At 38.1% G+C, this 15,687-nt stretch overlaps 1 protein-coding gene across 1 annotated transcript; it reads left to right on the top strand.

Annotated features, from left to right (window-relative positions):
• The first annotated feature begins 1,932 nt into the window (after positions 1 to 1,932).
• LOC112776902 (uncharacterized) lies at positions 1,933 to 3,168 on the top strand. Its single transcript, XM_025821174.3, has one exon. It carries the CDS (start codon positions 2,486 to 2,488, stop codon positions 2,876 to 2,878), a length of 393 nt encoding a protein of 130 aa, XP_025676959.1. The 5' UTR covers positions 1,933 to 2,485; the 3' UTR covers positions 2,879 to 3,168.
• Positions 3,169 to 15,687: the final 12,519 nt, after the last annotated feature.

The raw sequence follows: 15,687 nt of genomic DNA, 5'->3' as shown, positions 1-15,687 counted from the left end.
TCTCCTCTAAGTCCAAATTCAATCTCACTATGTACACTGATGCGGATTGAGGTGGCTTTTTAGATACGAAGCGATCTACCACTGGGTATTGCACCTTTTTGGGTGATTCTCTGATATCGTGAAAGAGTAAGAAATAAGATGTGAGTTCCAGAAGCTCGACCGAGGCTGAATATCGGGCATTGGCAAATGCTGCTTGTGAGGTCCTTTTGCTCGTTGCCTTGCTAAAATTCATGCACGTTGAGGTCCACTTAGCCATGATTTTTTGCGACAACATATCGGCTATTCAGATGGCTACCAATCCAACGTTACATGAAAGGTCCAAACATATCGAAATCGACTGCCACTTTATTTGAGAGAAAGTCGCTTCTGGAATTATCAAGATGGTGCACGTTCCAAGCAAGCATCAACTTGCGGATATTCTCACCAAAGCACTCCCTGCACCTCAGTTTCAGTTTCTCATGGCCAAGTTAGGAACATACAACATGTATGCTCCAACTTGAGGGGGGCTATTAGATATATGATTAATAGCATAAGTTAAAGTTAGTTAGAAATTAAATTAGCTATACCAGTTAGTTAGAATTGGGACTCAATTAGTCACACGCTTGATTAACTTCATTATAGTGCATGTATATAAACCCTCAATTGAGAAGTTCAATAACAGATTCCACTTTTTTCTTCTTTCTGTTCAATAAAATATGGTGTTCATCTCTTTTCCTTTTTCCATTTGAGAGTTGAGAGAAGGCAACCATGACAATCATCCAAATAGAATCAGGCGTGAGGATCTTGAGGGAAGAGGCTCCAAGCTATCAATAGGAAGAGGCTCTTGAGGGAAATCACAAGCTGAGATTTTCTGTGGACCTTATTCAGTTAACAAGCTACAATGTGGAGGCGTAACCCCACTTGTCATCCCTTTAATATCAGCACAAGTCCAGGGCCTGGGAGTGTTTCTTGGCCTTTGCAGACAACCCAATTGTCACATTAGAATTGCAAATTCCAGTAAAAAGGTCATTGAATATCCCTTCAAACCTTGTAGCAACGATAACATTCTCAGCACAATATCTCTATAGTTAATGCATTTGATCTCAGAAAATTTAAATGCATTGGGGTCGTAATGGCTATTGGCATGTAAATTGCAGTCGGTGGTCATCTTGAACGTCCATTTCATAGTGTATGACATATATGTCTCTTACAAATCTTCCTCTTCCAACACCCATCTTGATCCTCACGCATGATTCTGTTTGGATGGCTGTCGACAGTCGTGCTTGCGTTAGGGCGAAAAAACGAGAGAAGAAGAAGAATATTTTTTTTAGATGCGATTTTTGTTTTATTTTTTTAATTATTTGAATTTTGAAAATAAAAGATTAAAATTAGTTAAGTTTTAAAATTTGATAAATTTAAAAAGACAGCTTTTGTCAAATATAAAAATAAATTTATTTAATTTTTTAAATATTTTTGATTTTTTAATAAATTTTAAGAATATGTTAATAAATATAATAATATAATATATTTAAAAAAAAAGCTAAATATCTATATAGATAATATAATCACGTATCGAATTTTAATTTGTTTATATTTTTATATTATCGATATGTAAAAATTTATCATCATATGAGAATAAACACTTAAAAAATTAAAAATTAAAAAAAAAGAAGCATATATGATTACCAATTTGACGATTGTCCGATTAAAGAAAAACAGCTTCCATGGTCCAGTTAGAAAGACGGTGATGCTGCCTCTTCAATCTTCATTGTTGCCCTAACAAACACACAACGCAATCGTCCACAATTATTTTTAATTAATTATTAATTAATATTTAGTATAGCGAATGAAAGCATGAAACAGAACTTAGTGCGGGGCACAACTGTTATTTAGTGGACACCCCATGGACAAATGCGTAAAACCATATCACCAAATAAATATATCACCGCACTCTTTTCTCCTTCCGCACACATTATTATTCCCTTCCCTTCTCTCCCTCTTTTTTCCGTTTCTCTGTGAGACATCCTTCCTCCCCTCTTTCTCCCTAATCGCAATCCCTCTTCTTTCTTTCTCTATCCACTGCACACGGCGGCGCAACACCCGTCCTCTCCTTCCCATCTATATTCTCCGCCCCTCGTTCTCCCAACCAACACCGCTTCCTCCCTCTTCCTAACACCATCCATAACCACATCTATATTTCTCTCTCTTCCATCCATTTTTGTTTTAAATTTTTAATTATTATTCTTATTTTCCTTTTTCTATTTTCTTCGCATGTCACTTTCTTATCCTCTAATTTCTTCGTTCTTTAATTATTTTCCTTAGTGACTTCTTTCGTTGTGGACCCCGCTTTTCCATTATATTTTCATTTTTCGGTTCGAACAACGAAAGAATGTAGGGGAATTTATCGGTTTTACTTCTTTGCCCCTCTCTAAACCCCGAGAAGAAGAGAACGTCGCGTCCAAGAGTATTTTAGTTGTGTTGTTTTTACGTGGCATAATCTAAGGCCATGATGATGAGTCATTACCATCACCGCAGGATGCTGCCACCTGGCAACACCAGAAAGCGCAAGCTCGCAGACGAAGCTGACAAGCCGATTGAGCCGAAAAACACTAATCGGCTCCTAGCTGGATACCTGGCTCACGAGTTCTTAACCAAAGGGACCTTGTTTGGGCAGAAGTACGAGCCTGAATCGGGTGAGATCTCGGCTGTTGTGGACCCGAAGAAGAGCCAGCCGAAGCAGTTGGTGCAAGCCGCGGAGCCGAGCCGAGACCTAGTGAGGAAGAAGGTGCAGAAGGAGCAGGATAGTTACGGTGAGGTTGCGAGCATAATGAAGACGGATGGGATCCACATAAAGGGAATCGTGAACCCCACGCAGCTCTCACGATGGATCCACATGTGAGAGGGATTCTTCATTCTTGGGTTCGCGCGTCGTCGTCGTGGTGACGTAGCGGATTTTGATTGGATGGTTGGGTATGGAGAAAGAAACGTCTTGGTTTTTAAGGTATCGTCACTCGCGTCGAGCGCGTGAGTCATTTGCGGTTAACTGTTGCTGCATAGTGCACAAGGTTAGTTTTGATATTTGAAGAGTGGGTGGAGTTGCGCTGTATTGTTGAGAAAGAATGGTGTTTGTACTTGAAAACTGTATTTTATTTTCTTATTCTTCAATCTTCTCGATTAGTTTGTGTTTAATCAATTCTTACATGTGGCGTACTTTGCATTAGTGATAATCTGCGTCCGCGATAACAAAAGTTTAATACATCGATCAACCACAACAGAAATAGAATATGCATGGATTTATCATAGCTCATTCTCAATATATTGAGTAATGTTTATTTGATTTATATTGGTACCAAGATTAGCTTGATCTTCTCGATCATTCGATAGAATATTGGACTTAGCTTAGTTGATGAAGTTCCACACTCCCTTTTACCGCTAAATCGGTTCAGTATATCAAAACATCAACAGCTATGATGTGTATGTTTTTCTTGTAGAATGAAAAACAATAGAACGTTTAATATGAAATCTTTAAGTTTTTTAAATTGTGTAAATTTAATCTTTTAGAGAATGTTAAAAAATAGGCTCATCGTTACCCTCTAAGTAAGTAAGTAGAGTGCAGTATTCCTTTTTAATTAAATAGATTTTAGTTTTTTGTTTATTATTTTTAGAGTATATACCAAATTTGGTCCTCAAAAAATTTTAAATCAGACATTTTAGTCTCCAACAAAAATTAATTACTCGATTGGTCCCTAACAATTAATTTCGTCAGTCACTTAGGTCCTTGGCTCCGTCAACTCTAACGGAAGACAAAATGGTTCCTGAAAACTCTAACATGGGATAAAATGATCCCTGACAACTCTAACAAGGGACAAAATGATCCCTGACCCCTTTATTCGAAAACGACACTGTTCTTCTCCAATTTTTATCATATCTCGCATAACCCTAACATTCATACTCTCCTTCTTCATCTCCACAATCTTCTTTTCCTTCCTCCTTTTTAGCTCCAAGAGTAAGGCATGGTGTAATTGTTACATGTGTCGCACATACTTCAACATGTCATGGACCACACACTTCTTAAATCTTTGTGACTGGTACATCCACCTCGTCTGCACTTCACCCACAAAAAGCATCCACTTCCACGTCTTTGACAACATCACCTCCAACCTCGATAACGTCCACGACATCCTCAAGACCAAGTTCTACAACTACTCCAAGGGCACGCCTTTCTCCACTTTCCGGCAAACAATATAGATTGTTGGACATTAGGACATCATGAGAAGATTCTCCTTCGACATCATATGCAAATTCTCATTTGAAATAGACACTGAGTGTTTCATTCCTTCTTTTCCGGAGTAATGTCACCGTTGCATCCAAGCTATTACAACGAGCAATGTCACCGTTGCCGCTCATATGGAAACTGAAGCGATTACTGAACATTGATTCGGAGAAGAAGTTGAAGGAAGCGATCGGAGTGGTGGACAATGTGGTCATGGAGATGTTAGGGCAGAGGAGGAGGAAGATGGCAACGACGACGATGAGCCTTAACAAATCAGACTTGCTGTCTATATTCATGAGTTCCATCGAAGACGACAACTAGTTGAGAGACATAGGCATTAGTTTCCTGAGTATGAATTAGTTGAGAACAAGTTGAGGATTTTTTTCTTGTGAACATTAAATTTATAGAGTATGCATTGTGTAGTTTGAAGTTACAGTGTTAGACTGTTAGTGTTATGCAAGATATGATGAAAATTGGGAGAGAACAGTGTCGTTTCCGATCAGAGGAGAACAGGGACCATTTTGTCCCCTGTTAGAGTTGTTAAGGACTATTTTGTCCTCCGTTAGAATTAACGGAGTAAAGGACCTAAGTGACTGACGGAGTTAATTGTTAGGGACCAATCGAGTAATTAATTTTAGTTGGGGACTAAAGTGTCTAGTATGAAATTCTTTGAGGACCAAAATGGGTATATACTCTTATTTTTATGTCGATGATTCAGATCTAAAATTAAAATTTAAGATTTAAAGTATATAATTTAAATTTTTAAAGAGCGACTACACTTTGCATTAACTTTTGTCCGACGTTTACAATTTTAGATACACTATAAAAGGGACAATTTACGTAAATAAATTGTTACACCTTTAAAATTACGTAAATGCATTGTTTCCAAAACGAAGACGCAAATGCATTGTTTCATGTATCTATAGAAACCGCTACTAGCAGTAGTGGTTTACACAAACACAAAATCCGCTGCTGCCAGCCGCGGATTACGTTGAAATGTAACAACATGGAAACCGCTCTAGCCTACCGCAGTTTCTGTTTGATTGGAGTTGGTCATAAACCACTACTGTCAGTAGCGGTTTATGTGCATAGGAGTTCGTGTGTAAACCGCTAGAGGCTATAGCGGTTTACGTGGAGAGTGGCTGCCTATCAAATTACTCATTTGGAGTGATTTTGAGGTTGGTTAGAGAGAGAAAATTCTAGAGAGAGGTTAGAACAACAAATCTCTTAATCAATTAAAAAGATTTCAAATGAAACTACTCATGATTGAACATGCCAAAAAATTATAAATTATGGTAAAAATGTTATTTTTATGGAAATTGTGAAAAATGTTTATTTATGCTAAATTAAGTTACAAGAAAATTGAGAGAAAGAAACGGAGTATATATTTTTTTGCAATCATATGATATATATGGATAGATAAAAAATGAAGTAATTTTTAAAAAAAAAATATACGCTTTGGTGAATTTTTTACTAAAAATAAATTATTTTATCATTCATGAATTTTAGAAGGGATGAAGATAAAAAAAAATTAGTCTTAGTTTATATATTTTAGTACTCTGTGAGTACTCACTCTTTGATTTGCTATTTAGTCTCATTTTAATAATAAATACAAATAAAAAATTATTATATGCATATTTATATTTTTTATTTTATTCATCAAAATTATGATGTTGTCACTATTATTTATCCAATCAATCAATTATAAAATATAAATAGTTTTTTTTGGTATAAGCCAACAAAGTTGCACAAATAAAATAAATTCATTTAGCTAGAACCTCAAATGCAAATCAGCAGCACAACCCATGTTCCGAACTCTCCGAATCTCTTTTATATAGTTGATATAAATAAAAGAGAACGAAGTGATTTTGAAAAAGAAAAATATATGCTTTAGTGAACTTTTGGCTAAAAATAAATTATTTTATTATTTATAAATTTTAAAAGAGATGAGAATAAAAAAAATTAGTCTTAGTTTATATAATTTAATACTTTGAGTACTGTATTTTTTTTTTTTTGAAACAAAGAAAGCTCAACACATAGAAGTGGAGCAGAATCGTACAACTAAACACTAAAACACAGCAGAACATAAAAACCAAAACACAACAGAAGATAAAAAGACTCAAATTCAGTCATCTCCGGCAAAGCCATCAACAACCAAGAGGAACAGTACCCGACCACTCCTTGTAACTCAAAAACGTCCTTCGTTGCACGTCCTCAGCCCCTGCTTCCCTGTTATTGAAAGTTGTATCATTCCGTTCCCTCCAGATATTCCAAATCACTGTAAAAAATGCAATCAACAACATCCGCTGCTCCACCTTCCTGTTAAACATACCAATCCAACTCTCAAACAGTTCTTTCATGGTTCCTGGGACCGCTCACTGCCTATCAAAATATCTTAACTAAGCGCACTACACCTTCCACGTAAACTCACATACAAGAAATAAATGATGAACAGTTTCCATCTCCTTTTTACACAGGGCGCAAATATTATCATTTGGAGGAATCACGCCTAATCTGCTCAATCTTTCTTTGGTATTCACCCTACCAACCAGAACAAACCAGCCAAAAAGCTCAATTCTCGGTGGTACAAGTCCTCCCCAAATTGATTGAGTGAAACTGTAGCTCGTAATCTCCGCCGATAGAGTCTCCGATTGCAACACCTGCATGAAAGAGTTAGTAGAAAAAATTCCTTTATTATCAAACTTCCACACAATATTATCCTCTCTACCAACTGATAGCTTCACTGGTCTTAACCTCTCATGAAGTTGATGAGCCAATTCCAACTCCCATTGGAACAACTCCCTCTTCCACTGAAAATTCCAAACCCACTCTAACCCATCCCAGAACCCACAGTCCCCGGTCACAGATCCTTGTTGGTTTGAAATAGAGAAGAGTCTTGGAAAACTTCCTTTCAGAGGGCCACCTTGCACCCAATTATCTTCCCAAAACCGAGTCCGTCTTCCATCCCCTACTTCCATCGCTAGGCCACTAATAAGCTTTTCTTTCACCTGTTGTTCTGCTATATTCAACTGACAGATATCTTTCCATGGACCCCCCTTCACTGGTAGAATCTGACTAGATAGCAACGCACTAGGGTCCAGATTATTACACGAACAAACAACCTTCTTCCACAAAGGGTATTCCTCCTTTGAGAACCGCCACCACCATTTGAACAAAAGCGCTGCGTTCCTGACCACTGCATCGCCAACTCCCAAGCCTCCAGCCTTTTTTGGAGCCTGAACCACTTCCCACTTCACCAGCGGCATACCATAAGCACCATCCTTCGTACACCACATAAAACTTCTCTGGAGTGCAATCAACTTGTTAGCTACCGCCCTCGGCATCTTGTAAAGGCTAAGGTAATAAATCGGTAAGCTATTCAAAACCGATTTAATGAGAATTAGCTTTCCTGCTTTGTTTAAGACCTTTGCTTTCCACAAGCTGAGCTTCGATTCCACCTTTTCTATGATAGGCTTCCAAGTCTTTACCAACCGAGGATTCGCACCTAGAGGGATCCCGAGGTACCGAATAGGTAGCACCGCTTGCTTACAACCCAGAAGGCCACACACATGCTCCACCCACTCCTGCTCACAGTTCACTGGGATCAGATTCGACTTATCAAAATTGATGCTCAGCCCAGACATCAGTTCAAAACAACGCAACAACCTCTTGTAGTTCACAATTGTTTCTATCTCCGGAGGGCAAAACAAGATAGTATCATCTGCGAATTAGAGATGAGACAATTCAATATGATCTCTCCCAATCCGCAATGGAGCAATCCGCCCGTTCCTTGCGGCTACCCTAAACATTCTATGCAAAACATCAACCACAAGTACAAACAGAAGAGGTGAGAGGGGATCTCCTTGTCTTAATCCCCTTTCCATTTTAAACGCTTTTGATGGTGAACCATTCACTAATACTGACATAGACGCCGAAGTGACACACTCCTTCACCCAACTCCTCCACCTTTGCCCAAATCCCATCTTCTGAAGCACAATATCCACAAAGCTCCATCTAACTCTGTCATATGCTTTCTGAAAGTCTAGCTTTATGATTGTCGCCTTCTTTCTCCGCGACTTGAGCCATTGTACTGTCTCACAAGCAATGAGGGCTCCGTCATGTATCTTCCTACCCTTGACAAAAGCACTCTGCGTCTCACCCACCAAATCTGGCATCACTGTTCTCATCCTCCGCACTAAGACCTTGAAAATCACCTTATACACACACCCCACCATACTAATCGGCCGAAAGTCCTTGATCTCCTTAGCCCCCACAAATTTCGGGGCTAGCGTCACCCATGTGACATTCGCATCGGCTGGTAACTTAGCACTTTGGAAGAAATCCATCACTGCTGCAGTGAACTCCTGGCCAATATCCTCCCAGCATCGTTTGATGAAGTTTAAATTGTAATCATCACTACCCGGGGCTTTAGAAGATTCACAGTCCCAAACTGCCTCCCGAATTTCCTCCCCCGATGGCATCACCTCCAAAGCCGCAGCCTCTGCTCCATCAATCTGTCTCACCAACCCATCCTGAAAGCCAATCCTCGGAACTACTTCCTGTCGATATAGATCCTTATAAAACCCTCTAATTGCAACCTTTATTCTTGTTTGATTCTGCACTACCCTCCCATGAATCAAGAGAGCATCAATCCTGTTATTCCGTCTTCTAGCCGAGGCAATATTATGAAAAAATCGAGTATTTCTATCCATGTGCTTAGCATGTTGTGACCGCGACATCTGCTTCCAGTGTAACTCTTTCCTAACATACCACTTCTCGCAGAAGCTCACCAACGCCCTTCTTCTAGCCTCCGTCGTACCATCATAGACACCAGCACTAACCAGATTATCCAGTTTCTTAATCTCCTCCTCCAGGGTCTGCAGTCTCTTCTCCATGTCTCCAAAGTTGTTCTTATGCCATAGTCGTAAAGGCCCCGCCAAAGCCTTTAACTTACTTGTGAATTGACCATCCCCCAAATTTCTCCATTCATTTTTAACCATTCGCAGAAAATCCTCATGAGTAAACCAGGAATCCAGAGTTCTGAAAGGCCGTGGGCCACCCCCAATTCTTTTATCCTCCACAATCAACGGACAGTGATCAGACAACCCTCTAGGCCCACCTTTTAGGCGAACATCAGGAAATTCCTCAATCCACTCTATATTAACCAGGACCCTATCAATCCGACTGCAAGAACGACCCCTGAACCACGTGAACTTCCTATCATTCAGAGGCAAGTCCACCAACTGCATATCATGTACCCAATTCCGAAAACTCTTCCGCTGACACCGGAAAACTATTCGCCCCTTTACGTTCCTCCACATGTAGAATCTCATTAAAATCCCCCAGAAAGCAAAAAGGCACCTGACACAGACCCGCAACATAGCTTAATTCCTCCCATACAACCCGCTTCTCCTCCCTCTCATGCGCCCCATACACCAGACAAACAGCACAATTAAAATTATTTTTCATCATCACTCCTTCAACGCACAACCATCTCTCCCCTTTATAACAGTTATTGGCTTTAAACAAATCATCATCCCAAATTAATAGCAGACCCCCAGAAGCCCCTGCCGACTCTACAAACTCCCATCCCACATTATTCCAACCCCAAATTCTTGCAACATCAAACTTCGTAAAATCCTGCCTCTTAGTTTCCACCAATCCTAACATGTTTAGCTTATAAAAATTCTTCAACGATTTTATCATACTCAATTTTCCGTCCCCCCGCAACCCCCGAATATTCCAGCACCCGAAAATCATTTAACAACATTTTTACTCACCTTATTGAGCTTCTTCGGCTGACTTCTTCGTGTCTTTTCCTTTTGTTTTGCCATTTTTCTTTTCACCGCTAACTCATCGTTCTGCTCTTTCAAAATTGCCATAATATCCACGTCGTCATCCAATAGGACAGCACCTGACTCCACTGCCAAAGCCCAAGTTTCCTCATTTTCTTTCATTTGATTTTGCACAGTGTTTCTGCCCTGAACTTGCCCCTGTCGTCCCTCTGTTTCAGTTTCAGACTCTGCAGTAACCACTACAAGTTCTCCCACCATGCCTATCCCAGCAGCCGATCCCGAACCTCTCAGCCCCTCCTCCACATTCGCCGGGTTTGACAACCAGTTTCCAGCAGAGATACATGCATGTGTCTCTTCCACCGGTCCTGTTCGCTCCCGTATCCCTTCCAGCAGCCGCGTTCTCCCCTGCTCACCTTCGTCGGCCTTATCTCCCTAGTGATCGCCGCGGCCCGTCCCAGCCATGGAGTTATGTGCCACCGCCGCCGTCCAGTCCTGACTAACCAACGCAGCACTCCCCACGCCAGCATTCTTCACCCCGCACGCGTCCAGGCACTCCTTCCCCTCGTGCGTCCCCAGATCCGGTGGATGCAGCGTGCTCTTCCCTTCAAACCTGTGGACCCGAGACACTCCAACCCTACCCAGTTCAGCACCCGACCCAGTTACCCACCGCAACTGATCCTGCCCAGCCCCAGCCTCATCAGCCCAATTCCCTTGTGGCCTATCCCCTAATTGCAGCCCACTTTCCTTTTCTTTGACAATTGGGCCCTTTATCCCCAAGCCCATACCACCCTCAGCATCATATCCTTCCTTATATTGTTCCATAAAATATAAACCCAATTCATCCACCCCACATATCCTTGCATTCTCCTTAGACCTCTCCACTTCACAAACGGCCATTTCCTGGGTAACCGTTCTCTCCGAATCCTCCTCGCCATTCAATCCATCACCCCCAAAATCCTCCTTACCAGTACACTCAAAGGAGCTATCCGAATCTCTCACCATAACTGCTTTATCCGAATTAGGAAAATTAAATTTTAAATCATTCAAAATCACATCGTCATTGACCATTCTACCCTCCTCCCCGTCTACCACTTTATTCGCGACCATCATGAGTTCTGCCGCCGGATCCCCCGGCACCACATCCGCCATCCGACTGCTGCCACCGGCAACCGAAGTCCTTATCACCGACCAACCCTCTCGGTCTTGCATCGTTCTCTCGGTTCCGCATGCCTCAGAACCCACTTCCTTAACATAAACATCAAACCCGCTACCACCAACCGAAATGTTAATCCAGCCTTGAATTGTGTCAAAAGTGCCTGTGTCAACCTGAATGCGTCCAGATCTAAAGGATGAACCTGCTCTTGTGCCGATATCACAGCTAATTACATCCCCCCATAAGCTACCCATGGTTTTAAATGTCTCTAATGACCAGACGTGTAGAGGCACCCCATGACATTCTAACCATACCCGTCTAGACTCACACCGTGCTGACTCCTCCCATCTCGAAACTTTATTAAAAAATTGTAATAGTCTATCCATCTTGAACGTTAACATCTCATCTGCATGCTTCACAGAGTCAAAGGTGATTAAAACTTTACAAGCACCGATCTCACTTACTTCCACAACATTAGCCATATTTTTGCATAGTGTCTTTCTTAGCGATTGGAGGTCAATCAGTTTCAAAGTAATTCCCACTAAGCTCCGTAGTAACCAATTCATATTCTCTTCCACCACCGCCACTTCAACCCTCTTCATCTGCTCATTATCGTGATTGGCAGAGACCTGCATGCCATCCTTCTGCTCCTCCGCATCTTGTACCACAGTCACCACGTCTCCCCGACTAAGTTCCTTAAAGTCCCCCGCATGTTGAACTCCCCGTTCCACCGGCACCCGTCGTTTCCTCGCCTTCAACTGTCTGCTAAATTTTGCTTCACCCACCGAGACGATCTTTCCTCTTAGGTTCATACGATTCATCTCCGTAATCGCCTTCAGCACTCCTCCTTTCGTAGTATACCGTACAAAAGCAAAAAGATAAATTAGTCCTTGTTTCCGTTTACGAGCAAGGTAGATGTCATTAATCCTTCCCGTCCAACAAAACAAGTGATATAATTCCCTCTTTGAGATATCCTCTGGTAAATTATCCACAAACACAGAAAACGATTCCTTCTCCAAGCGATGATATTCTTCTCGATTCCAAACCCTAGGATCCTTTGCCCTAAACCCACCCCTCCCTGTGTTCCCCCCCCTCTCATTCTCTCCCCCTCTCATTCTCCCTCCTCTATACATAGTACTGTATTTTTTTATTTATAATTTGGTCTTATTTTTAATAATAAATACAAATAAAAAATTTATTACATACATATTTATATTTTTTAAATTATATTGTGAAATGATAAATTAAATTTTTTTATTTATGATTTTATTTAAATAGTATATACCATTAATTATTTGTTTTGTAATTATTTTGTTTTCATACTCAACGTAAATGGCTGCTGCCTCCAGCGGTTTACGTATGTGTCCTAATACACATAAACCGCTACTTCCAGTAGCAGTTTATGGCCAAGCATCAACAAACAGAAACGCGACAGCTTCTAGCGGTTTTTGTGTTCCCCATTCGCATGTAATCTACTGCTGGCTATAGCGAATTATGTGTTTTGATAAATAATGTATTTGCGTCTTCATATTTAAAACAATGCAATTGCGTAAATTTGAGGGGCAAACAATTTATTTATGTAAATTGCCCCTATAAAAGATTATCTTAGCTTAAATTAACTATTTATATCTTATTAAAAATATCTTTATATTAAAATATTGAATATTGTTTTAGTTATTTGGATAATTAAATTATTTATTTAAAAATGATAATATATTATAATATTCATCCAAATATAATTATGATTTGAACTTTAATTTTATTAAAAAATATTTGTATATCGTATCTAAAAACTTTAATTACTTCTATTTCTATAAAATAAGTTTTTACTTCTGTTTTTTTTAAAAAAAAAAATTCTCTCAATCACAACCAAATAAACTCAATAAACGTCTATGATTATAATTTATGATGCCGTTCTTTAAATTTCAGGGGAAAAACATAAAAAGAAAAGAAAAGAGAAATAAAAAGAAGAAAGAGATTGTACAATCTCAAAATAGTATTGTATTTAATTATTTATTGTACAATCTCAAAATATAAATTTAAGTTATATATACCAGCTCCTCTTTATTAAGTTATCAAGGATTGAGCTTTATGTATCTTATTCTCATCTCCTTAAGATGTATGTAGTCGCATCTTAAACAAGTGGAAGCCCTGTTTTTATTAGGTATGTATCGGATAAGATGACACACCGTCACCGATATAGTACAGTATCTTCTTGGTGCGTAGTTCACTATTATTTTTATTCAGCTTCATTATCATACGCAAAACTTATGACTTATGAATTTTTAATGTATATCCTTTCATGTAACGACGGACTAGTTTGATATATGATTGATGAATCAATGACAAATAATAATGATTCAATATATATGCCATATTTCATGCAGTTTGATGGTATGCATAAAAGAATAAAGTAGCCATAAAGTTCGCAAAGGAAAAACATCATTTCCGTAGATTATTACATCCACGTATGAATGTTGATGTCAAAGTTACATCACTGTGCCTAACGTTGGTTTTTCCGGTGAAAATATCTAAAATAGCTAATATAATAGGTAACTTTTAACACTATGAATCGAGGCTGCGGTTGTTTATCATTTGGCAGGTGAATCATTTCATTTCATTCTTGCATTATTTGAATACTACTGACCGGTGAGAATATGAGATACATGTGCTATGATTAAATTTCAAGTGCTTGAAGTTGTCACCTTTTCACGTAATGTGTAAAACTATTACATGACTCATGTTATCGTAAAGACTAATTAAAGAGTATATTTTAATGAAAAATGAAAATGATATTTTTATAATAAAAAAATAAAAACCTTGTGCATATTTCTTAAAAATTTAGTTGACTTTTTTAAATCTAATTTCACTGTTTATTAAAAATTTTCTTTTTGTATTCTCATTTTCTTTCTTTCCTATTTTTTTTTAAATGGAGGAGCTAATGTCCAAATTAAACATAAATGATTAAACAATTAGACGAAAATAAAAAAAAAAAATCCTAATAGTAAACTTAAAGGTTGAGAGTGGAGAAGTTGCTCTTGTTTGCGTAACCATATCCAACTCTGTTTCCTTCTCTAAAATTTTTTTGCACTCGAACTTCCCGTTCTTGGTCTAGCAAATTCTTTATCCTTCGTAGCAACGTAGCATAAGGATGAGTTTGAAAATGTTTGAATGTTATAACGAAACAGCTACCATTGAATCTATCTCAAGGATCAATTTCTTATACCCATGAATCCAAGCCAAGTGAAGAACGTGAAAAGCACTCCAAAATTCAGCAACAACCACCGGACAACGACCCAAATTGGCCCCATACAAGTTTGAAAGTTCCCTCCTCCTCCCGCAATGCGCCATCATAACTCATAAGCCGCTTTCCCATCCTGCCGGACAGAACCATCACAATTTAGTTTAAACCAACAATGAGGAAGAGATGACCAAGCTATATATTCGATCAAGCTTTCAATAATATATACTTTAATATATCTTATTATTATTTGATCTAACTAAATAACTATAATTAAATTTTTATATAATTATAATGATTATTAAAAAGTTTTTTGGTTAAATAGACTAAAGTTTAGTCTATTTTGAATTTTAGTCTTGCAAAGGAGAGGCCTACATAAATGTCATTAGGCATTAGTATTTTGTAAGAGAAGGGAGTGTTTTTTTTTTCTATTATTTATTCACCGAATCAGAGAGAATATATTTTGTATATTTTTATTAGAGTTAATAGTCAAATTAGTCATTGAAAGATAAGATATTTTTTAAATTTATTTCTGAAAGATTTTTTTAATTAAATTGGTCTTTAAAAAATTGCAAATTAATCATATTTGTCCCACAGTCACTTAATTAACAACTTTCTTCAAAGATTGATGTTGTAAAACGTTAATTGATAACAAATATAATACTTTATAATCTTATATGCCTAATTGGATATTAACTAAATATGTTTATGAAAATTTATTAATTTAGTCATTTTCCCTAATTACAAAGATCATATTTATAATATGACCTAACGACTAAATTAATAGATTTTCGTAAACATATTTAGTCACTGTCTAATTGAATATGTTATGCATGTGTCATGTATACTATTAGTTAACATTTCACATCATCAATCGTTGACGAAAATTGTGAGTGGAGTAACTGAAGAACAGATATGATTAATTCGTAATCTTTGAAGGACCAATTTGATTGAAAAAATTTTTCAGGGACGAATTTGAAAAATGCCTTATCTTTTATGGACTAATTTGACTATTAATCCATTTTTATTAAGAAAAAATCTAGGAAGTCAACTACAGCATAAGCCAATTCAAGCCAATCCTTTGTATTTTTAGTTTTGAAATTCAAAAAATTAGGATAGTGAAAAATTATTTTTTCTTTTTTATATCAGACCTCCTGTTTTTCAACTAGCTAACTCTAGTTGGCTACCTCCTAGTTAATTTTCTAATGGAACCGTTTTATTAAAAATCTTTCAAAATATATCATAA

Source organism: Arachis hypogaea, chromosome 19 (assembly GCF_003086295.3).
Source record: "Arachis hypogaea cultivar Tifrunner chromosome 19, arahy.Tifrunner.gnm2.J5K5, whole genome shotgun sequence".
NCBI lineage: Eukaryota > Viridiplantae > Streptophyta > Magnoliopsida > Fabales > Fabaceae > Arachis > Arachis hypogaea.
The sequence above is the reverse complement of the archived record's forward strand: the minus strand, read 5'-3'. Positions and strand labels throughout refer to the sequence as shown.

Bases quoted from the DNA above. Each gene is read 5' to 3' on its own strand.
- LOC112776902 (XM_025821174.3), top strand. From the start codon at position 2,486: ATGATGATGAGTCATTACCATCACCGCAGGATGCTGCCACCTGGCAAC.